A 25,156-nucleotide genomic window follows, 5' to 3' on the forward strand; every position below is an offset into this window, starting at 1 on the left:
GCAGCCCACCAGAAGCCTCTGTCTCTGGGATTCTCCAGGCAAGAACACTGGAGTGGGGTGCCACTGCCTTCTCCTTCTCTTTTTGTTAGCAGAATGTCTAAATTTTCAGTCATCACATCTTAATGAATAGGTAAAAAAAACAACAAAATAAACAACAAAAATACTGAAATAAACTCAGTACTAGGACCAATTCAAATTCTTCTTTGAAGAAAAACTGCTATGTCTGAGATGGCCTGTATTCAGTATTGGATTTGAATTTTAGCTCTAACATTTACTAGTTTTGTGGTCTCAGGCAAGTGAGTTAACCTCTATGGGTCTTCTTTGTGAAAAGGGGACACTAATATCTACCACCCTGGGGTGTTGTCAAGATTAAATGAACTCCAGGAATAAATGACCAGTACAATCCAGGCACTTTAATTATCTCTGTTCAGGTGGATGAGAAAGACCTCTTTCTCGGATAAAAACACAAGTGAGACCCCTTACATGTTAAAACGGAATGCTAGCTTGGCCACCTGATAATCTTGTCTCTAAGGCAACTGGATGGTAAATTAGGGCTGCATCCTTTCATTGCCTCATCTGAGAGACAACAAAGATGTACAGATATGCTGAGAAAAAAAGTCCATTATAAAAATACAACTGACCTAAGAGATCCAAAGAATAATAATGACCCTTTGCCCAGGTTCAAAGGCTCTTAGGAAAGCAAGCTGAGCCAAATGATTACCTTGCCATACCCTAGGTTTCTTCTCTTTCTTTTTAAACGTGATTGAAGTCTGCATTAATATTTTGATCTGACACAAACATAAGTTTTACACAACCATTCCAGTGAAATAAAAAGCTCTGAAAAGTACATCAAGTCTGAGCTGTTGCAGAAACAATGCAGTGGAACATTTCTGCCCTTTTTAATCCCTTTGTCAAACAGAAACAGCTGATTCTGAATCACCAAGTCAACTCGTAGCTCCATATACTGTCAACCATCCTTCTGCACGGTGATTTACACCTCACTAAGAAAGTATGAGAGCTTTAGAGCTGGACCATTATTTATTTTGAAATAATTTCAAACATACAGAAACATTGTACTAAGGGTTTCAATTCATCCTAAATCCAGACTTACCAATTATTAATGTTTTCCTACTTTTTTCCTCTCTCCTATTTTTTCATGAACCAGTTGAAAATGAGCTGCAGGCATGATGTCCCCTCAGCATTAAATATTTGACTGTGTATTTCCTAACAAGGACATTTTGTTATGTAACCACAGCACAGTTATCAAGGTCAGAAGATTAACATTGATATAATACTATTATCTAATTTATAGCCTTGATAATAGCTGGGATGCAATTTTGAAATACCTACTAAAAGCTTTTCTTTTTTGGGATAATCTTTGATCAAGGAATCATTTAGATCAGCGGTCAGCAAACTACAGTTATTTCTAAAAAAGTTTTATTGGAAAACAGCCACAAGAATTTGTTTATGTATTGTCTCTGGCTGCTTTAGCATTAAACAGGTGAGTTGAGTAGTTCTGAGACTTATCATCTTGCCCACAAAGCTTAAAATATTTCCCATCTGGCCCTTTATAGAAAAAGTGTGCCAAACCATGACTTAATGAATGTGTGTGAATACATACATACATATACACACACAGCCATTATGTATTCTCTACAACATCAAAAAATCGAAAAAGTCCAAATGTTTACCAATAAATGATTGGTTAAATAGATTATAGTACACGGTGGAGTATCATGCAGACATTAAAAAAAATAACACATGTATTGAGATAAAAAATATGCCCTTGGTATATTGCTAAGTTGGGAAAAAAGTAGGTTATAAAATATACAATTTCATTTTATTCTTATTTACAGAACCATATAATACCTGTGTGTATATGCTTGTATCTATAAAGTTCTTCTTAAAAGTTATTAGTGGTTTCTTTGGAAAGTAGGAATATGGCTGGCTTTTACAGCTTTATTTATAGCTTTCTCTCTCTCTTTCTTTTTTAATATGGGCAAAAAAAGAAAGCTCATACCAATTTCCAAACATATATCAATTTTATCTTATATAAATTATTGATTTTACTGTTAAAATACACAAATATCCTCCAACCTCACAAATGAGTGTAACAAAAACTAAAACTCTGCTTCATGACACCTACTTCCTTATGCTCAATGGTTTCCTACTTAGACTTGTGACAACATTCTCATACGTATGCTAAGTCACATCAGTCATGTCCAACTCTTTGTGACCCCATGGACTGTGGCCTGTCAGGCTCCTCTGTCCAAGGATTCTCCAAGCAAGAATACTGCAGTGGGTTGCCATACCTTCCTCCAGGGGATCTTTCCAACCCAGGGATCGAATCTGTATCTCATTGTGGTTCCTGCATTGGCAGGTGGGTTCTTTACCACAAGCACCACCAGGGAAGCCCAAAGTTCTGATCAGTTTACAAAAGATAATCATCAGCTGTGATGAGCAATAGCTAGTTGATCTCTATCTTTCTTCTAATAGCCTTTAAAAAACCTTGTAGATGTTTTTAAAAGTAACCATCTGAAATTCTTAAAACAATACTATCCCTTCAGGAAGCTATTTCCTTGTCCTCCTCACCTTTTTATAGGAAGAATCTAAAAGGGAGAGGGGGATTTATAAGAATGTACAAAATATCAGATAGCACTAAAGACATTGGTGCAAAAGAGGCGGCATTTGGGTCAAGTTCAATAATAATAGTTACTGTTATAGTTACCATGACACTGGGCTAAGTGTCCAACCATTACTAGTATTTCTTTTTTAGAATTATGAAATAACTTGTTCACTGGCACAGAACTAGAGTGGAAGAACCGGACCTGAAGCCACCATTCATGGAGATGGCACACTAATGCAGAACCCCAGCTCTGGAGTCACACTGCCTGGGTGTGCAGACTGTCTTACCATCTGCTTAGCTGGATGATCCGAGTCAGTTACTTTCTCTCTGTGCCTCAGTTTCCTCATACATAAAATGGAGATGATAATAGTGCCTATCCTTGAGGAGTTGTTATAAGAATTTAATGCATGTGTCTTAAAATCCCAAGAGGCACAGAGAAATCACTGGTATCTTCTTATTGCTCCTAAATACCACTGGACTGAACACATGTGGGCAAGGAGCTGTAATACACTGCAGGATCTCTGATAAAACCTAACACTTTTCTAAACTGTCGATTTCCTAGTTCTGTATCCTGCATCTGAGTGTATGACTCAGAAAATGAGCTATCTGGCTAAGTGGATGTCTATGGGAAGGTGCTACTGTGCCTTGAACAGAATGTTTTAGTTCATGACAAAGTAAGAACTTGGGAAATCAGTTTTACTTGGATTGCAGTGAACTGGAGAGTTCTAATAAAAAAAGACCCCAAACCAGTGTTTAGGTCTCATTAGTATTATTTCCTTAACGTGTTCTCAAAGGCTCTTTAAAAAAATTTTTTAGATTCATACTATTCTTTTACGAAACCATTCTGCTTCTCTTTATCCTTGAATAAAGAAATCTAAAAACAGAGTGAAGTGAAGTGAAGTGAAAGTCGCTCAGTTGTGTCCGATTCTTTGCAACCCCATGGACTGTACAGTCCATGGAATTCTCCAGGCCAGAATACTGGAGTGGGTAGCCTTTCCCTTCTCCAGGGGATCTTCCCAACCTGGGGATTGAACCTAGGTGTCCTGCATTGCAGGCAGATTCTTTACCAGCTGAACCACAAGAGATATTCCTGATGAAGTGTTCAACTTACCAGACTTTGAAACTTTGAACAACAGCACTGAAAATATTAAAAACAAATGAACAAAAACCAATAAATCAAAGCAGCACATTAAAAAAAAAATTATCTCCGGACTGACCTCTGACCATCACTATACCCTAACACATTACAGGTACAGTGATGTGTACTCAGCACATCCAGAAGGAGACCTCCTTTCTCCGCTTCCTTTACCCTCCTCATGGCTCTTGTCTTTCTGGTTTTCTCTCTCATTCTCCAAAACCCTCCATTTTCCAGTGGTATCTGAGCCACTCTGATTCTGTTTTCCACTTGCACCATTGTTCTGTTTCAGACTTCCATTACCCTTCACCTCTTCTATTTCAAGTCTTTCCCTTGCAAATCATCCTTGCTTTTACCCATTTGCTGCCAGGTTTAGTGAACATTTTATTACCTACTATATGCCAGATACTGTACTAGGCATTTTAATATACAGAATCTCATTTATCTACAGGAGAAGACAATGGCACCCCACTCCAGTGCTCTTGCCTGGAAAATCTCATTGACGGTGGAGCCTGGTGGGCTGCAGTGCATGGGGTCGCAAAGAGTCAGACGCGACTGAGCGACTTCACTTTCACTTTTCACTTTCATGCACTGGAGAAGGAAATGGCAACCCACTCCAGTGTTCTCGCTTGGAGAATCCCAGGGACGGGGGAGCCTGGTGGGCTACTGTCTATGGGATCACATAGAGTCAGACATGACTGAAGTGACTTAGCAGCATTTATCTACTGGTTCAGTCAGTAAAGAATCTGCCTGCAATTGCAGGAAACCTGGGTTCGATCCCTGGGTAGCAAAGTTTCCCTGGAGAAGGAAAGGGCAACCCACTTCAGTATTCTTGCCTGGAGAATCCCATGGACAGAGGAGCCGGGCAGCCTACAGTCCATGGGATCACAAAGAGTTGGACACGACTGAGCAGTATTTGAGAGACAAATAAAATACTTGTGAATGAGATAGGTTTGGGGACTTTAAGATCCTCCTGCCAATAAGTGAAACAGCTAAGACTCAAAGTGAGAGCCAAGTCTGTTTAAATCAAGATTGTGCTGACATCAGTTTCATTCTAAAAGCCTCCATAACTGCTGTCTGGGAGTTAAGTCAAATTTAACATGATCCCACTGCTTTTACTCTTGTTTTGCATGATCTACCTGCATTACCAAATTCTTTAGCCAACCTGGAGGACTCAGTGCATGCTCACTCACTCAGTTGCTTCAGTTGTGTCCGACTCTCTGTGACCCTATGGACTGTAACCCACAAGGCTCCTCTGTCCATGGGATTCTCCCATGAATACTGGGAGTGGGTTGCAAGAACACTGGAGTGGATTGCCATGCTCTCCTCCAGGGGATCTTCCTGATCCAGGGATTGAACCCAAGTCTTTTTATGTCTCCTGCAGTGGCAGGCGGTTTTTTTTTTTTTTTTTTTTTTTTACCACTAGCGCCATCTGGGAAGCCCCCAATGTATCCTAAACATGCTCAAACATTCATACTATTTATTTGAATTTACCCCATGTTTTCCACCCTTAAATGCCCTCCCTATTACATTTCAAAATCCTACATATACTGTGAAGCTTGGCTCAAATATCACCTCAAAATATTCTTTCCTGGTTTTCCAAACGAAAGCTATTTACCCTCCAATGGAACCTTGTAATACTTCATCACGAAACTCTCTTCGAGCATTCATGTGCTAACAGGAATACTGACACTCATCATGTTGTTGTCGCTCAGTTGCTAAGTCGTGTCCAGCTCTTTGTGACCCCATGGACTGCAGCAGCCAGGCTCCCCTGTCCTTCACTATCTCCTAGAGTTTGCTCAAATTCATGTCCCTTAAGTCAGCGATGATATCTTACCATGTCATTCTCTGCTGCCCCCTTCTCTTTTTGCCTTCCATCTTTCCTAGCATCAGGGTCTTTCCCAGTGAGTCAGCTCTTTGCACCAGGTGGCCAAAGTATTGGAGCTTTAGCATCAGTCCTTCCAATGAATATTCAGGTATGTTCATTATATTGCTGATCTTATTTCCTCCTCCTTGAAGGAAAGGACCACATTCTCATCGCCTTGCACCTCATGCTCACCTTCCTCTTTCTCATACTCAATGCTTTATACTGACTTGATTTGGAGATACTTCTGTATTTTAACCTAAATTCCTATTCTTTACACAGGATTTCACAATCATATTAAACACAGAAAACATGAGACAGAAAACTGCATCCTTCATTTCTAACGAAGATGAACTTAAAAGTGGAAATGCTAAATAGTATTTACTACTAAAGCTCAAAGGTATTTAGTTTATTTAAGAAGCCAAATTATAGAGGGTTATATATGGTTAAAATTTCACTGAGTCCCTACTGAATTCATAAATATTATCAAATGGAACTAAAGCAGAGTTTTCATAAAAACTGACATTTTCAAAAAAGCTTTATTTGTTTTAATCTTTCTCTTCCTTTCGACAAGATTAAGACTGTAAATGGCAAATGGTTAAACAGGAGCACCAAAAAATACCATCTGCAAGGCATCTGGCCTTAAACAAACACACCAAAATGCCAGCTCTGATGTATCCACCTTAATGTGTTTATAAATTTGTCTCTTATGTTCTTACTTAAAATCACAGTTCTTTAGGGAGCTCTTTTCGACAGTTTGTATGTACACACAATTCATGGACATATAATATTCAGCATGAACTTCTAAAACTCTCCAAAACTAAGAAAGAAGCGAGGCAAGTAAAATTTTAGATCCCAGTCATTTTATTTCAGGATATGTTGAACTACACACATTAGATAAGAAGTTCTGGTATTCTTAATAATGCCATTATACTATTATGTGCCACATGTGTAAATTCCTCACTCTAAAAACCAGGCCTCTTGAATACTGAGCAGTAAATCTGTGGTTACCCTTAACCTAAATATTTTTATTTGCTTAAAACATACATCATAGATAGACTTGAGGGAGAAAGGAGACAGAAATGTGACTAAGTCATGCTGAAAGTTTGGAAGAAACACTGTGGGAGCTAAATTTTACTAGCCTTACTTCCCTTTAAGTTGTGGGGAGTTTTAGAAGCTCTTGCTGAACATAGGGAGGAATTATAATATTATTAGCAGAGGCTAGAGGCTGGAGCATCAAGCAGATTTTTCCAGCAGAAGGTACGAGTGTAGTGAGTTTGTGTCCTGTGAGAAGTATGGAGCCATGAAGGCCGCCAATCCTCTTCGTCCCCTTCCAGGACACTCACCGAACGACTGCAACATGCCAGGAATTCTAATAGGTGCAGGACACATAGCGTAAACAGAACAGAACATATTTGTGCTCCTGCAAGGTCTCTCAGCAAGTACGCAGTGTGCAGTGTTACCAGAGACCTTTAAGTACCCTTCTTTCAGCATTTATCATCTGATTATCATCAGGGCTATGAGATTTACCTTCACAGACCCATAGACTTAGTTCCTTGACTCCGTAAATTTGATCATTCTATTGTTTACTTTTTATATTTATATTCTTCCATTAATCATTCACCCGCATTTGTCTTTTCAGCTGAAGAACATTAATTTTTTCCCATCCATTTATCTTTATATAGCTACCTCACTTCCATGTAAACTTTAGTTCTTTCTCCCTAGATTATCTAGCAAATATAAATTTGTAGTATTACAGAAAACAGAAATGTACAAACAACTTATTCTGAGAATTTCACAGCTTTAAAATAAGCATATTCACTTTGTGACACTCACTCTAATGAAAAGCTGTCTTGTTTTGGAGGTACGATATAACTGTCTATTTCTTTAGGGAACCTAGATTTCACATATTTTAGGCACAGTTTGGAATTCTTTCTTACACATTTGTCCTGAGAGCGTATTCTCAATTCTGTACCTCTTAACGGGGCACATTCTAGAAGTTTAATGATATGTGCAAAGCTGAGCTGCTTTCTCTATATTTGTGTTGTCAGATATAGTCACATGGTTGAGCACTTGAAATGTGGCCAGGATGAATTGTGATCTGTTGTAGTTGTAAAATCTGCACCACATTTCAAAGACTATAAAAAAAAAAGTCTCCTTAAATTTTATGTTATGCGGAAATGACAATGTTTTAGGTTTATGGGTCAAATAAAAGATTACTAAAACTGTTTACTGGCTAATTTCTACTTTTTCAAACGTGGCTACAAGAACATTTAAAATTCCTTAAGTGGCATGCATTTTATTTCTATTGGAGAGTGCTATTGTTTGCGAAAACTCTTCAAAGGCCTGAACTCAATCATCCAGGATATTACATCCAATCATTTTTACCCTGTTTCCCCTTATCCTTAAGGCAAATCTGTGACAAAATATTCTCCTAGTAATTAGATGATTTGGGAACCTATAGTATGGATATTCATCAAAAGCTTTTTGAAAGTTGAGAATGCATTTACTGTTTCCATTTCTTTTATGTTTGTTTAGCATCTTCATACTAGACAGGAAAGATTTCCATATACATTGCATTTTCTCCCAAATGACTAGCTTCCTTCTACAAAATGCTTCCTGTATTCAGTGGCCCTAATCTTCACTCTGGAAGTAGAGGAAGAATCGTTCAGTTCAGTCACTCAGTCGTGTCCGACTCTTTGCGTCTCCATGGACTGCAGCACACCAGGTGTCCCTGTCCATCACCAACTCCCGGAATTTCTTCAAACTCATGTCCACAGAGTCGGTGATGCCATCCAACCATCTTATCCTTTGTCGTCCAGTTCTCCTCCCGCCTTCAATCTTTCCCAGCATCAGTGTCTTTTCTAATGAGTCAATTCTTCACATCAGATGGCCAAAGTATTGGAGTTTAAGCTTCAACATCAGTCCTTCCAATGAATATTCCGGACTGATTTCCTTTAGGATGGACTGGTTGGATCTCCTTGCTGTCCAACGGACTCTCAAGAGTCTTCTCCAACACCACAGTTCAAAGGCATCAATTGTTCAGTGCTCAGCTTTCTTTATAGTTCAACTCTCACATCCATACATGACTACTGGAAAAACCATAGTATTGACTAGACGGACCTTTGTTGGCAAAGCAATGTCTCTGCTTTTGAATATGCTGTCTAGGTTGGTCATAACTTTTCTTCCAAAGAGTAAGACTCTTTTAATTTCATGGCTGCAGTCACCATCTGCAGTGATTTTGGAGCCCCCCAAAATAAGGTCTAGGACAGTTTCCCCATCTATTTGCCATAAAGTGATTGGACCAGATGCCATGATCTTAGTTTTCGGAATGGTGAGTTTTAAACCAACTTTTTCACTCTACTCTTTCACTTTCATCAAGAGGCTTTTGAGTTCCTCTTCACTTTCTGCCATAAGGGTGGTGTCATCTGCATATCTGAGGTTATTGATGTCTCTCCCACCAATCTTAATTCCAGCTTGTGCTTCATCCATCCCAGCATTTCTCATGATGTATTCTGCATATAAATCAAATAAGCAGGGTGACAATATACAGCCTTGACGTACTCCTTTCCCTATTTGGAACCAGTCTGTTGTTCCATGTCATTGTAACTGTTGTTTCCTGACCTGCATACAGATTTCTCAAGAGGCAGGTCAGGTGGTCTGGTATTCCATCTCTTTCAGAATTTTCCATAGTTTATTGTGATCCACACAGTCAAAGGCTTTGGCACAGTCAATAAAGCAGAAATAGATGTTTTTCTGGAACTCTCTTGCTTTTACGATAATCCAACAGATGTTGGCAATTTGATCTCTGGTTCCTCTGCATTTTCTAAATCCAGCTTGAATACCTGTAAGTTCATAGTTCATGTACTGTTGAAGTCTGGCTTGGAGAATTTTGAGCATTACTTTACTAGCGTGTGAGATGAGTCCAATTGTGCGCTAGTTTGGGCATTCCTTTGGCACTGCCTTTCTTTGGGATTGGAATGAAAACTGACCGTTTCCAGTCCTGTGGCCACTGCTGAGATTTCCAAATTTGCTGGGATATTGAGTGCAGCACTTTCACAGCATCATCTTTTGGGATCTGAAATAGCTCAACTGGAATTCCATCATCTCCACTAGCTTTGTTCATAGTGATGCTTTCTAAGGCCCACTTGACTTCATATTCCAGGATGTCTGGCTCTAGGTCAGTGGTCACACCATTGTGGTTATCTGAGTCATGAAGATCTATTTTGTACAGATCTTCTGTGTATTCTTGCCACCTCTTCTTAATATCTTATGCTTCTGTTCAGTTCAGTTCAGTCGCTCAGTCGTGTCCGACTCTTTGCGACGCCATGAATCACAGCACGCCAGGCCTCCCTGTCCATCATCAACTCCCGGAGTTCACTCAGACTTACGTCCATCAAGTCAATGATGCCATCCAGCCATCTCATCCTCTGTCGTCCCCTTCTCCTCCTGCCCTCAATCCCTCCAAGCATCAGGGTCTTTTCCAATGAGTCAACACTTCACATGAGGTGGCCAAAGTATTGGAGTTTCAGCTTCACCATCAGTCCCTCCAATAAACACCCAGGACTGATCTCCTTTAGGATGGATTGGTTGGATCTCCTTGCTTCTGTTAGGTCCATACATTTCTGTCCTTTATTGTGCTCATCTTTGCATGAAATGTTCCCTTGGTATCTCTAATTTTCTTGAAGAGATCTCTAGTCTTTCTCATTCTATTGCTTTCCTCTATTTCTTTGCACTGATCACTGAGGAAGGCTTTCTTACCTCTCCTTGTTAGTCTTTGAAACTCTGCATTCACATGGGTATATCTTTCCTTCTCTCCTTTGTTTTTTGGTTTTCTTCTTTTCACAGCTATTTGTAAGGCCTCCTCACACAGCCATTTTGCTTTTTTGCATTTCTTTTTCTTGGGGATAGTCTTGATCACTGTCTCCTGTATAATGTCACAAACTTCCGTCCATAGTTCTTCAAGCACTCTATCAGATTTAATCCCTTGAATCTATTTGTCACTTCCACTGTATAATCATAAGGGATTTGATTTAGGTCATTCCTGAATGGTCTAGTGGTTTTCCCTACTTTCTTCAATTTAAGTCTGAATTTGGCAATTAGGAGTTCATGATCTGAGCCACAGTCAGCTCCCGGTCTTGTTTTTGCTGACTGTATAGAGCCTCTCCATCTTTGGCTGCAAATAATATAATCAATCTAATATCAGTGTTGATCATCTGGTGATGTCTATGTGTAGAGTCTTCTCTTGTGTTGTTGGAAGAGGGTGTTTGCTATGACCAGTGCATTCTCTTGGCAAACCTCTAGTAGCCTTTGCCCTGCTTCATTCTGTACTCCAAGGCCAAATTTGCCTGTTACTCCAGGTATCCCTTGACTTCCTACTTTTGCATTCCAGTCACCCATGATAAAAAGGACATCTTTTTGGGGTGTTAGTTCTAAAAGGTCTTGTAGGTATTCATAGAACTGTTCAACTTCGGCTTCTTCAGCATTACTACTCAGGGCACAGACTTGGATTGTGGTGATATTGAATGGTTTGCCTTGGAAACGAACAGAGATCATTCTATTGTTTTTGAGATTGCATCCAAGTAGTGCATTTTGGACTCTTTTGTTGACTATGATGGCTACTCCATTTCTTCTAAGGGATTCTTGCCCATAGTCGTAGATATAATGGGCATCTGAGTTAAATTCACCCATTCCAGTCCATCTTAGTTCACTGATTCCTAGAATGTTGACGTTCACTCTTGCCATCTCCTGTCTGACCACTTTTAATTTGTGTTGATTCACGGACCTAACCTTCCAGATTCCTATGCAATATTGCTTTTTATAGCATTGGACTTTGCTTCTATCACCAGTCACATCCCCAACTGGGTGTTGTTTTTGTTTTGGCTCTGTCTCTTCATTCTTTCTAGAGATATTTCTCCACTGATCTCCAGTAGCAGATTCACTGGAGTCTATATTAAGGCAGATTATCAAGCTCAATCTTTGGCAATTAAACATGGCTGACCTTATTAGGAAGGCTCTTCCACTCAACTTCCATCTCCCCACAGTCTCAAAGTTCTCCTTGCCTCTGGTCTAAAATAATCCCACTAACACCACTCCCGAATTGTCTCCTAATTATCAGACTACCACACACAGTCTAATTTTTGTTAAGAGGTAGTGGGATTTGAGGGAACAAGAACAGATCCTATGGGCAAAAAGACTTTGGTTCTTTATATATGGTAAAAGAATCCAGTATTTCGTAGACTCTGAAGTGTTACTTACGTGACATATTTGGTTTACATGTTTCTTTTCCTACACTGACAATTCTTAGAAAGTAGGCATCATCTCATCAAATGTTTCTCTAATTCTAGTCAAAGTCAAAGTCACTCGGTTGTGTCCAACTTTTTGAGACCCTATGGACTATACAGTCCATGGAATTCTCTAGGCCAGAATACTGGAGTGGGTAGCCTTTCCCTTCTCCAGGGGATCTTCCCAACCCAGGGATTGAACCCAGGTGTCCTGCATTGCAGGCATTATTTTTTACCAGCTGAGTCACAAGGGAAACCCAAGAACACTGGAGTGGGTAGCCTATTCCTTCTCCAGCAGATCTTCCTGACCCAGGAATCGAACTGGGGGTCTAATTCTAAGGGTAGGTTAAAAGAAAATGAAAGGGAATCTGATATGAATTATTTATCTCTCAGAATCAAATCCTTTTAAAAAATGAGGTTTTGATAGGGAAGCGGTAGTAGAGAGAAGGAAAAGTACCAATCAAGTAAAACAAAAAGATAAAGTCTAGACTCTAGATGACTTCTGACTTCATGATTTTGGATGTGGCTGATCCTATCTAAAGCCCTTCTTAGAGCAGTGGCCAATTTCAAGGTGCCAGCTGACAACACATAACCCTCTAAAAGGAATACATTCGTTCTGATTAAGAGTTTCAAATTATTATTTATGGACTCTCCCCAAGTGGTTAGCAGAATGCTTTTCAGGAATTTATTACTTCTTATTTTTCAGACAAATCTGAAATGTCATGACATCTCCTAATGTCTTTAATGGTTCTCTATGGCATCTACATACTGGGCTACATAAGTGCTTAATAAGACATTAAGTTCTTCTGCTTTTCATACTGAACATGTGACTGTAACAGTAGCTCTCTCTTGTCCATCTACTATATATCCAGAGAAGATTCCTTGCTAATTCTTCATCACCTCAAAGGAAGAAATCGATATTCTTTCTTCCTGTTTGATAATGACATATTTATGTGGATGGACTGCCTTAACAGTTATTTAGATTTTTAACCTTCTATCTCTAATTAGAGAAGGGAAAACTTAAATCTTACAAGAGACAATTGCTATCAAGTGTCTCAGGGCATAGTCTGGTAGACTGGAAGGAGAGGGAATAGGGCTAGTATCAAAAATGTACATTAAAAATCTTGTTTTAAAAATTAAAACTCCTTTCATATTTTTATTCAAAATGGAGAACAAGGGAAAGCTAGACTGAACAGCCGGGTGCCAAAAGGCCCCCGCTGCTTTTCCCTCAACCCCAGAATTTCCACATTCAGAGGTTCCACAGCTCATTTTCATGGTGCCTTCTTCTCTTCTCCCCAAATGGCCTCAAGAATTTCACGTTGCACCAAGAATAAAACAATGTTTGAAGACTCCAGTGGCAGTTTAGATAACTGATGGAAGAGAAGACATGGACGGCACGGACAGGATAGTTGAGAGAGAGTAAAAGAAAAGAGTATTTACAGATAACCTATCTTATGTCCAGGAATAAGGGTAAAGCAAGTGGGTGGTCAAGGATGAGTGAGCTCTAATTCTGGGAGGGTAAGACTCAAGATCTCTCCTTCTTTAAAACCATGTATGTCTAAGTGACATTTATGAGATCTGTTTGCTTTACCATGCACACAATAATGATTATGTGTGATCAATATGTTTAATATGTGTATATGTTAAATTGCTTCAGTCATGTCTGACTCTTTGCAACCCTATGGACCATAGCCTGCTTAGCTCCTCTGCCCATGGGATTCTGCAGGCAAGAATACTAGGGTGGGTTGCCATGCCCTTCTCCAGGGGATCTTCCGGACCCAGGGATTGAACCAGTGTGTCTTAGGTTTCCTGCATTGGTGGGTAGGTTCTTTATCACTAGCACCACCTGCGAAGTTCCATGTTTAATAGATGTCAGGTTAACTGTATTGTCAATAGAGCTGAGCTATACTGTTGTCTTCATCGTTTCCTACTGAAATATCATGGCCTGAAACTTTTTTAAAATCTGAAAACTCCTTAAATTTGTTCCTTAGTAAAAAAGCAAACTATCGTCATCAAACCTGTATAGTGCAACAGACTGAAATAAATCATAAAGTGTCCTGTCTCTTCTGGTGCAAGTAAATACATTTTTAGTATTGACACTGTCATCACTTGCAAGATGATCCTCTAATTTTTGTTTAAGCCTAATTTCCAATTTATTCTTCATTCTATCTCATGAGGATCTTTACTTATTATTTTTAAAGAACAAAGGCTACCATAAAGTACTTCATTTACCCTATGAGCTCTTTTATTGTGCAAATAAGCTAACAAACAGGGCACCGAAATGAGTGTCTGATTTTGATCCAAACTTTCCTCAGATTTCTAATATGGTAGGAAGTAGCTTCTATGCAGGGTATTTATTAAATTATTCTTTTAAATTATTCTCTGACATCCCAAATTAAGAAAAATTTCACAGGACAATTAAGTTCTTTTCTTACTTAAGCCACTATTCATTAGATTTAGCTAGGACTTAAACCTATCGCATTACAACTGTTCCACTTCCATCGCCAGCTCCAATTTCTGTGCAAATACCAAAAATTCAAAACTTTCCATTTATTATTGATCTTACCCAACTTAAGAGCATAAGGTACATTGCACTTTAAAAAAAGGGTTGAGGGACTTCCCTGGTGGTCCAGTGGCTAAGACTCTGAGCTCCCAGTGCAGGGGGCCCAGGTTTGATCCCTGGTCAGGGAGCTAGATCCCACATGCTACAACTAAGACCCAGAGCAGCCAAATAAATAAATAAAATTCATTAAAAAAAAAAAAAAAAAAGGTTTGAAAAACTCAAAGGCATATTTAAAACATGTAATTAAGTTTCTTTCAAATACTTTTTTTAGCACATTTATTTTTTAATGATAAACTTTTTTCTAGCCAAATTTGCAATGTATCTCAAATTATCAAATCCTATTCTGTAATGCTTTACGTAGTCTTGAGAAACACTGTGATTCTCCTCCCTAGGGTTATTGAATTCAGACACGTGATTTAATGCCTGAAGACACTTCAGTGCTGCTGCCATTTTTGACACCAGATGTAATTACTAACCTAGAATTCCTTCCCCAAAACTACCTATGACATATGCTAAGATCTAAAATTATGACTCAAGATTAAAGTTTCAGTAACCTTTGCTACAAAATATTAAAGCTGTCTAATCTCATATCTTTGCAAGTATAATAAAGGAAACTGAAAATGCCAACAGCAGTGGCAAATTAGGACCCTTTCATATCTAGACAAAACAATGCTGGTTTTCACATATTTATTTATTTGAGAACAAACTGTAAACCTGGCTATTTTCTCTGAGAAGTTGCTTCAAATTGTTTGAGATGTACAAAGGAAAGGTGGCATGAACAACTACAAGAGAAAGGGGAGGTTTTCCTATAAAAAACTATTTTGACCCTGTCACTCAGTTCAGTTCAGTTCAGTCCTTCAGTCGTGTCCAGCTCTTTGCAGCCCTATGGACTGCATTCCCATGTCCCAAATCCTATGCTCCCAATTACTTTCACATATTCAAACTCCGGGGGTCAGCCCATCCTCCCTTTTCAGCTTTATTTCTCCCTCCTTTCCCATACTCATTGAAATTATTCCAAAAGAATTTCACAGTGCTCAATTTTTTTACATAAGAATGTTCACAATTACTACATAGAGAAGCTGGCAACAATTCAAAAGTCAAAGGGACATCCATAAAAATACCACATAACCATTAAAAGTCAAAATTTTTGAAAGCATGGTAATATGTTTATGTACCTCTTTAAAAAATTGAGAACTCTTTTTTAAAATGCTATGAAGAATAACAAACTATTCTAGAAATTCCAAAAAGTACCCCTACTGCTACTGTGAAACAGCTAGGTAGTACAGTTCAAAAGTACTTATTCACTAGTATAATGAAGACAAAAGAGAAAGCTTTCTTAAATACTGGCTACCAAATAATAATCATAGGATTAGTTATACTGCCACCAAGAGTTAAATGTGAACAGCTGAATATCTAACTTATTAAACACAACTTTAAAAACACAATTCATTCCTGCAAAAAACTACTGATGTACTAAACAGATCTTACCTTAAAACAGACTAAAAGTAACTTTGGAGCAGTCTGGGGTTCCAAAAGCACTCTTGGAATTTTATTACTCAGTTCAGTTCAGTTCAGTTCAGGTGGTCAGTCATGTTCGACTCTTTGCGACCCCATGAATCGCAGCACGCCAGGCCTCCCTGTCCATCAACAGCTTCCGGAGTTCACTCAGACTCACGTCCATTGAGTCAGTGATGCCATCCAGCCATCTCATCCTCTGTCATCCCCTCCTCCTCCTGCCCTCAATCCCTCCCAGCATCAGAGTCTTCTCCAATGAGTCAACTCTTTGCATGAGGTGGCCAAAGTACTGCAATTTCAGCTTTAGCATCATTCCTTCCAAAGAAATCCCAGGGCTGATCTCCTTCAAATGGACTGGTTGGATCTCCTTGCAGTCCAAGGGACTCTCAAGAGTCTTCTCCAACACCACAGTTCAAAAGCATCAATTCTTCGGCACTCACCTTTCTTCACAGTCCAACTCTCACATCCATACATGACCTCTGGAAAAACCATAGCCTTGACTAGACGGACCTTTGTTGGCAAAGTAATGTCTGCTTTTCCATATGCTATCTAGGTTGGTCATAACTTTTCTTCCAAGGAGTAAGTGTCTTTTAATTTCATGGCTGCAGTCACCATCTGCAGTTATTTTGGAGCCCCAAAAAATAAAGTCTGACACTGTTTCCACTGTTTCCCCATCTATTTCCCATGAAGTGATGGGACCAGATGCCATGATCTTAGTTTTCTGAATGTTGAGCTTTAAGCCAACTTTTTCACTCTCCTCTTTCACCTTCATCAAGAGGCTTTTTAGTTCCTCTTCACTTTCTGCCATAAGGGTGGTGTCATCTGCATATCTGAGGTTATTGATATTTCTCCCGGCAATCTTGATTCTAGCTTGTGCTTCTTCCAGCCCAGCATTTCTCATGATGTACTCTGCATAGAAGTTAAATAAGCAGGGTGTCAATATACAGCCTTGACGTACTCCTTTTCCTATTTAGAACGAGTCTGTTGTTCCATGTCCAGTTCTAACTGTTGCTTCCTGACCTGCATACAAATTTCTCAAGAGGCAGATCAGGTGGTCTGGTATTCCCATCTCTTTCAGAATTTTCCACAGTTTATTGTGATTCACACAGTCAAAGGCTTTGGCATAGTCAATAAAGGCAGAAATAGATGTTTTTCTGGAATACTCTTGCTTTTCAATGATCCAGCGGATGTTGGCAATTTGGTCTCTGGTTCCTCTGCCTTTTCTAAAACCAGCTTGAACATCTGGAAGTTCACGGTTCACGTACTGCTGAAGCCTGGCTTGGAGAATTTTGCGCATTACTTTACTAGCGTGTGAGATGAGTGCAATTGTGCAGTAGTTTGAGCAGTCTTTGGCATTGCCTTTCTTTGGGATTGGGATGAAAACTGACTGTTTCCAGTCCTGTGGCCATTGCTGAGTTTTCCAAATGTGCTGGCATATTGAGTGCAGCACTTTCACAGCATCATCTTTTAGGATTTGAAATAGCTCAACTGGAATTCTATCACCTCCACTAGCTTTGTTCATAGTGATGCTTTCTAAGGCCCCCTTGACTTTACATTCCAGGATGTCTGGCTCTAGGTCAGTGATCACACCATCGTGATTATCTGGGTTGTGAAGATCTTTTTTGTATAGTTCTTCTGTGTATTTTTGCCACCTCTTCTTGATATCTTCTGCTTCTGTTAAGTCCATACCATTTCTGTCCTTTATCAAGCCCATCTTTGCATGAAATGTTTCCTTGGTATCTCTAATTTTCTTGAAGAGATCTCTAGTCTTTTCCATTCTGCTGTTTTCCTCTATTTCTTTGCATTGATCGATGAGGAAGGCTTTCTTATCTCTTCTTGCTATTCTTTGGAACTCTGCATTCAGATGTTTATATCTTTCCTTTTCTCCTTTGCTTTTCGCTTCTCTTCTCTTCACAGCTATTTGTAAGGCCTGCCCAGACAGCCATTTTGCTTTTTTGCATTTCTTTTCCACGGGGATGGTCTTGATCCTGTCTCCTGTACAATGTCATGAACCTCAGTCCATAGTTCATCAGGCACTCTGTCTATCAGATCTAGTCCCTTAAATCTATTTCTCACTTCCACTGTATAATCATAAGGGATTTGATTTAGGTCATACCTGAATGGTCTAGTGGTTTTCCCTACTTTCTTCAATTTTATTATTACTAAATCCATAATATCTCAGTATATGCTTAGTAAACTAAATAAACCTTTTTTTTTTTTTAAACAGTCTGAGGGTCCCTTTAGGACACTGACTTTTTTTTCCTTCTCTGTTTCAGCCATAAAATTCTGGGATTCTACTTTCATTGTGTAACTTCATGGGCTTAATGAAGAAATTTTGTAGACAATATCTTGAATAAATGTTCTGAAATCTTTAATAGACTACTAGATTCATGCAAATTCCTAGAAGCAAGACATAACTGCTACTAAAACTGCTATGCAGAACATTCAAAAACACCAACTTAACTTTGAAAACAAATTAGCTAATAACTAGTGACAATTTTTACTCATTTAGGAACCCAAAGAACACAGACAAGTCCAAATAAAACATAATGAGATTAAAGCACTGTTTTTATTTTTAATTATAGCACTTAAAATATTTTAAAAATGCTTTTACAGTTTTTTCAAACTCTTTGCAATTTAGGTGACAGGTTCTTTTGAGAGAGATCAAAAAAGGAACCAGAACTCCAAGTCCTTCACACACCAAATCAGATCAGATCAGTCGCTCAGTCGTGTCTGACTCTTTGCGACCCCATGAATCGCAGCACGCCAGGCCTCCCTGTCCATCACCAACTCCCAGAGTTCACTGAGACTCACGTCCATTGAGTCAGTGATGCCATCCAGCCATCTCATCCTCTGTCGTCCCCTTTTCCTCCTGCCCCCAATCCCTCCCAGCATCAGAGTCTTTTCCAATGAGTCAACTCTTCGCATGAGGTGGCCAAAGTACTGGAGTTTCAGCTTTAGCATCATTCCTTCCAAAGAAATCCCAGGGCTGATCTCCTTCAAATTGGACTGGTTGGATCTCCTTGCAGTCCAAGGGACTCTCAAGAGTCTTCTCCAACACCACAGTTCAAAAGCATCAATTCTTCAGCACTCAGCCTTCTTCACAGTTCAACTCTCACATCCATACATGACCACTGGAAAAACCATAGCCTTGACTAGACGAACCTTTGTTGGCAAAGTAATGTCTCTGCTTTTGAATATGCTATCTAGGTTGGTCATAAATGTCCTTCCAAGGAGTAAGCATCTTTTAATTTCATGGCTGCAGTCACCATCTGTAGTGATTTTGGAGCTCAGAAAAATAAAGTCTGACACTGTTTCCACTGTTTCCCCATCTATTTCCCATGAAGTGGTGGGACCGGATGCCATGTAGGTCCCAAATCCATTCTCTTCTTTCCATCGCCTTGGCTACCACCTAGTTAAAGTAGCCAACGCCTCCCCTAAATGCCTCTTAACTGATCTGATCTCTCTGCAGGTTTACCCCTGTCCTCTTGTAATTCTTTGTCTGTGCAGGCAGACGAGTATCAAACCTCTCCCCGGGACAGCACAACCAAAACAGGGTCTCTTGTCTTGAGAGACAAGAGACTGTTTCCCCAGCAGCTAACACAGTGCCTGGTACAAAGTAAGTGCTCACAAAATATCCGATGAATGAATGAATGAATGAATGCTCTGAATGTACATACTTTTCAATGTTTTCAGAATTATTTCCCTCTGATCCCACAACTATGAAACAACTAAAGTTATGAAATTAGTCAAACAAGGTTTTTGATGCAAGCAAGCAATTAATATTATAGCTTTAAGTGATTCATTTTATTATGGATGCATTACAAAAAGACAAATAAGAGCTGTTCATAATTATTTGCAAATGACTAAAAATAACTCGATACAGAAATATTAAAAAAACACTTATAAGAATATAAACTTCATACAGATGTAAAACTAAGCAAATTTATCTTACCGTCTTAATAGAACTCCTTTGCTTTTCTTCCCAAACACCAGTACTCAGTTCAAGTGTGCAATGAATATTTGCTTCAGTGTCATAAGATCCAAAAATAAGTAATCTGAAGTATAAAATAAAATATAGGGACTATTATACCAATTATATGTATTAAACTGTTTCTTCCTGATCATTATACCAAAAGTTAATAAATTACTCTGTTAACAGAGAAAAAAATTTAATTAAACGCTTGGTATATGCTCTAGTAGAAAAGTGAAATAAAATGAAAAATCAGATGAAACTGTAGGACACACTGTTTCTAAGCAGCTTATTCAAAGAAAGTAGTATCTATTCATGAGGTTAAAAAAATTGATCTGACATCTATACATAGTAGCAAATTCTATAGATTTTCAAATCAGGCTGTTGAATTTTAAAAATAAGTTGCAAAGTGATGCATATATACAGTATGATACCATCTCTGTAAACATTAAGTACACATAAAATAGTATAATACAGTTGCTTATGAACACACGTGCACACACACACACACACACCTCTCCATCCATTAATGTGACTTGGGCAAATGATTTAACTTCTCTAAACTCATGTCTTCCTCTGGAAACTTCAGGACAAAAACACTAACTTACCTCTTAGAAGCAGCTGTTGTGAGAATAAGAAACAATGCACATAAGGCATTTAGCATAGTGTTTAGCAAACAGTCTGGAGAAAGAAATGGCACCCCACTCCAGTACTCTTGCCTGGAGAACTCCATGGACAGAGGAGCCTGGTGGGCTACAGTCCATGGCGTCTCAAAAAGTCAGACAAGACTGAGTGACTACACTTAGTGAACAGTCAGTGCTCAATATATGTTTACTATTTCTATTACGCTGAAAACAACCGTCACAGAATAACTGCACCACTTAATTTTACTGTTTAATATTTAGATCTAAAAAGGAAATCTTGAATCCAATCTTGCGATGATATAAAGCAGTTTTTCTTATTGAAGGAAAAAAATGTTACCCACATGTTCAACTTCTATCTTACATATCTCCTAAGTCAGAATGTGAGTCTGCCAATGTGTTTTAGGAGTAAGTTTGCAAATAGCTTTAGCATTAATCACCATTTTGACTGTTACTCTATTACTTTATCTCTACACAAAGATCATAGGGATAGGAGTGAGATAATGAAAGAAAAGTGGATAAAAGACCTTAGAGTATTAAGAGAAAATTATGGCCTAAGGTTGGAGAACTGAAGAAAACCATGCCCATACCTCACAAACTGGTTTCATAAACTGAAAAGTCAGAATAAACTCATAGCAAAAAAGTTCCTAAATTTAAATAATTTTTAATCTTAAATGGAAATTTAAACTTACTGCCTAACAATTTATTGCCAAGAGCATTAAAAATCTTCATAATTCAAAAATACTAGGCTTAAAAATTGAGAATTTTCATTCAGCAAAGCTCTGCTGCCACCGTCTGTTCAAAAGAGCAAACTACCTGAAGGATTTACCGTCAATCCAGAGAAGGCTACGCACCACCTAGTACTCCCAAATTCTCAACAAGTATTACAGGATTCAGGAATGAGAAAGCATAATTCTTGCAATCCTTCCCTAAAACCATAAATCATTCTATATTTTTGACAACACTGTAAAAAAATTTTAAAAACATGTAATAAAAAGTAACCAAAAAGTAAGCCACAGAACTAAATGTCTGATAAGAAATAAATTTCTTTTTTGTTGCAGAAAATAAATTTCTGATAAGAAACATAAAAGCAAACACTGGTGACCTTAATCAGGCAACAATTTCTTAAAACAGGAGACCAAAAGCACAGGTAACAAAAGAAAAAATAGGTGAATGGAACTTTACCGAAATTAAAATTTTTCTCCTTCAAAGGATACACCAAGTAAGCAAAGACAATCCACAGAATGTGCAAATCAGATGTCTCATAAGGACCTATTATAACCCGATTGAAAAATGGACAAAGAATATGAATAGACATTTATCCAAAGAAGATATGTGAACAGCCAATCAGCACATGAAAATATGCTCAACATCATTAGTCATCAGGGAAATGCAAATTAAAACCACCATGAGATACACTTCATACCCACTAGATGGCTAATTTAAAAAGAGAGACGTATGGGTGAGGATATGGAGAACCTAGAATCCTCACACATTGCTGGAGGGGTTGGAAAATGATGTAGTCACTTGCTCCTTAAAAAGTTAACATAGAATTAACATATATGACCCAGAAATTCTACTCCTAGATATATAATCAAGAAAAATAAAAGCATACATTCACACAAAAACTTGACATGAATGTCCATGATAGCATTAGTCACAACAGCCAAAAAGTGAAAACAACCCATATGTCCATGAGGTCATGAGCAGGTAAATAAGATATGGCGTATGGCATATACACACGATGGAATATTACTTGGTAACAAAAGGCAATGAAGTGATGATACATGCTACAATATGGATAAACCCTAAAAACAAGCTAAGTGAAAAAAGCCAGTCACAAAAGACCTCATACTTTACGGAATGTCTGCTGCTGCTGCTAAGTCACTTCAGTTGTGTCCGACTCTGTGCGACCCCATAGACGGCAGCCCACCAGGCTCCCCCATCCCTGAGATTCTCCAAGCAAGAACACTGAAGTGGGTTGCCATTTCCTTTTCAAATGCACGCAAGTGAAAAGTGAAAGTGAAGTCGCTCAGTCATGTCCAACTCTTAGCGACCCCATGGACTAAAGCCTGCTACGCTCCCCCGTCCATGGGATTTTCCAGGCAAAAGAGTACTGGAGTGGGGTACCATTGCCTTCTCCGATGGAATGTGTGGAAATAAGCAAATTTAGAGAGGCAAAAGTAGCATCAAAGATCACTGATCATAGATCACCATAACAAATAATAATGAAAAAGTTTGAAATACTCTGAGAATTAACAAAATATGCCATAGACACAAAGTGAGCAAATGCTGTTGGAAAAAATGGTGTTGACAGACTTGCTCAATGTAGGGTTGTCACTCAATGTAGGGTTGGCATTCAATGTAGGGTTGGCACAAACCCTCAATTTCTAAATGTAATATTTATGAAATACAGTAAAGCAAGGCACAGTAAAACAGGTATACTCGTGTATCTCTACTGCTATTTCATGTAGTAAAACTATTTTCATCCTTCTGATATCTGAATAGTTAAAGAATTTGAGAAAATTAAGTACAAACCCAGATGACATAAAGCCAACACTGTGTTAAAATGCCAGACTCCAAAATATTTCAGTGTAATGTTGGTATGCTATACACTTACATATGATACCTTCAACAAAAGTGAACTGTGAAATGAACTGTGGTCAGAAAAATAAGAATTCAAAAGACTATTGGTTACATAAGGTCTAGGGGAAGAGAACTTAGGGGGAATAGGAATTGACTGCTAATGAGTGTGGAGCTTCTGTGACAGGGACAAAAATGTTCTAAAATCAGACTGTGATGACAGCTGTACCTTCTTCTCCCTCTGAAACAAGTGTCACTATTCCCCCCACAAGTCCTGGAGAAAGAAACTTTGTCTTGAACTTCATAACCTCTAATATTAGAAAATAACCAATACTTGACCAAGTCAAAGTTCAACGAGATCATAACTCACCTAGACTCAAATTCTTAACATTCCTTGGCTGCTTCTGCCTACACCACCCACGTATTCTGTCACTCACTAAACCCTGCCCTTAGAAAAGTTAAACCATTTGGCCCTTTCGTTTCTACTAATACATGTAGTTCAAGAACTTACTTCCTCACTTTTAACCTATAATACCTCTTAATTTGTTTCTGGGCCTTCAATTTCTCTTACCATGCAATCCATTCGATAAACAGCAATTTCTGAAAACAAGTGTTATCTTATGTCACCTTCAGGTATCTTTAATAAGTTCACCAGAAGCACTTGATTGACAGTTATGGCATCATGGTGCAAAGGGAGGGAAAATTCGGATATAATACCCTTGAATTTTTATTTTTATGACCACACAGTTCATTTCACAGTTCACTTTTGTTGAAAGTATCATATTTAAGTATATAGCATGCCAACATCACACTGAAATATTTTGGAGTCTGGCATTTTAACACAGTGTTGGCTTTATGTCATCTGGGTTTGTACTTAATTTTCTTAAGTTCTTCTGCTATTCAGATACCAGAAGCATGAAAATAGCTGTTTTACTACATGAAATAGCAGTAGAGGTATACAAGCATACCTGTTTTACCATGCCTTGCTTTACTGCTCTTTGCTTTACTGTATTTTGTAAATATTACAATTTTTAAAATTGAGGGTTTGTGACAACCCTGCACTGAGCAAGTACGTCTATCAACACCATTTTTCCTACAGCATTTACTCACTTTGTGTCTGTGTCACATTTTGTTAATTCTCAGAGTATCTCAAATTTTTCATTATCATTGTATTTGTTATGGTGATCTATGATGAATGATCCTTGATGTTATTATGTAATTATTTTGGAGCACCATGAAGAAGGCAAGCTTGTCTGACCTTAAAAAAATCTGTTAATGTACCTTTTATTTCAGTTGAACAATGCAGTGATAGTTTCAGGTGGACACAGAAGGGACTCAGCCATACATATACATGTATCCATTCTTCCCCAAACTCTCCTCCCATCCAGGCTGCCACATAACACTGAGCAGAGTTCCCTGTGCTGAACACAGTAGGTAGTTGTTGATTATCCACTTGAAACACAGCAGTGTGTTCGGGTTCATCCCAAACTCCCTAAGTATCCCTTCCCCCTGGCAACCACAAGTTCATTCTCTTAAGTCTGCAAGTCTCCTTCTGTTCTGTTAAGATCATTTACCTCATCTTTTCAGAACAACCCACATATAAGGACTGTCACATGTTTCCCTTCTCTGACTTACCTCACTCAGTATGACCCTCTCTAGGTCCGTCCATGTTGCTGCAAATGGCGTTACTGCACTCTCTTTAAAGGCTGAGTAGTATTTCATTGAATATATGTACCACATCTTATTTCATTCCTCTGTCAATGGACATTTAAGTTGCTTCTGTGTCTTGGCTACTGTAAATAGTGCTGTGCTGAACATGGGGGAGAATGTATCCTTTCACATCATGTTTTTCTCCAGGGCTATGCTGGGGAATGGAATTGCGGGGTCATATGGTAGCCCTATTTTTCATTTTTTAAGGAACCTCCATACTGTTCTCCATAGTGACTGTACCGATTTACATTCCCACCAACAG

The 25,156-nt window shown here is 38.6% G+C and overlaps 1 protein-coding gene across 1 annotated transcript in view; it reads right to left on the minus strand.

The window, feature by feature from the left end:
- The window catches only part of PDZD8 (PDZ domain containing 8), an 80,912-nt gene that overhangs the window by 18,528 nt on the left and 37,228 nt on the right, over nucleotides 1-25,156 (minus strand). Inside the window, 1 exon segment of the mRNA NM_001192510.3 lies at nucleotides 19,943-20,045. Coding sequence (NP_001179439.2) covers nucleotides 19,943-20,045 — 103 coding nt within the window.

This window comes from Bos taurus, chromosome 26, assembly GCF_002263795.3.
Source record: "Bos taurus isolate L1 Dominette 01449 registration number 42190680 breed Hereford chromosome 26, ARS-UCD2.0, whole genome shotgun sequence".
NCBI lineage: Eukaryota > Metazoa > Chordata > Mammalia > Artiodactyla > Bovidae > Bos > Bos taurus.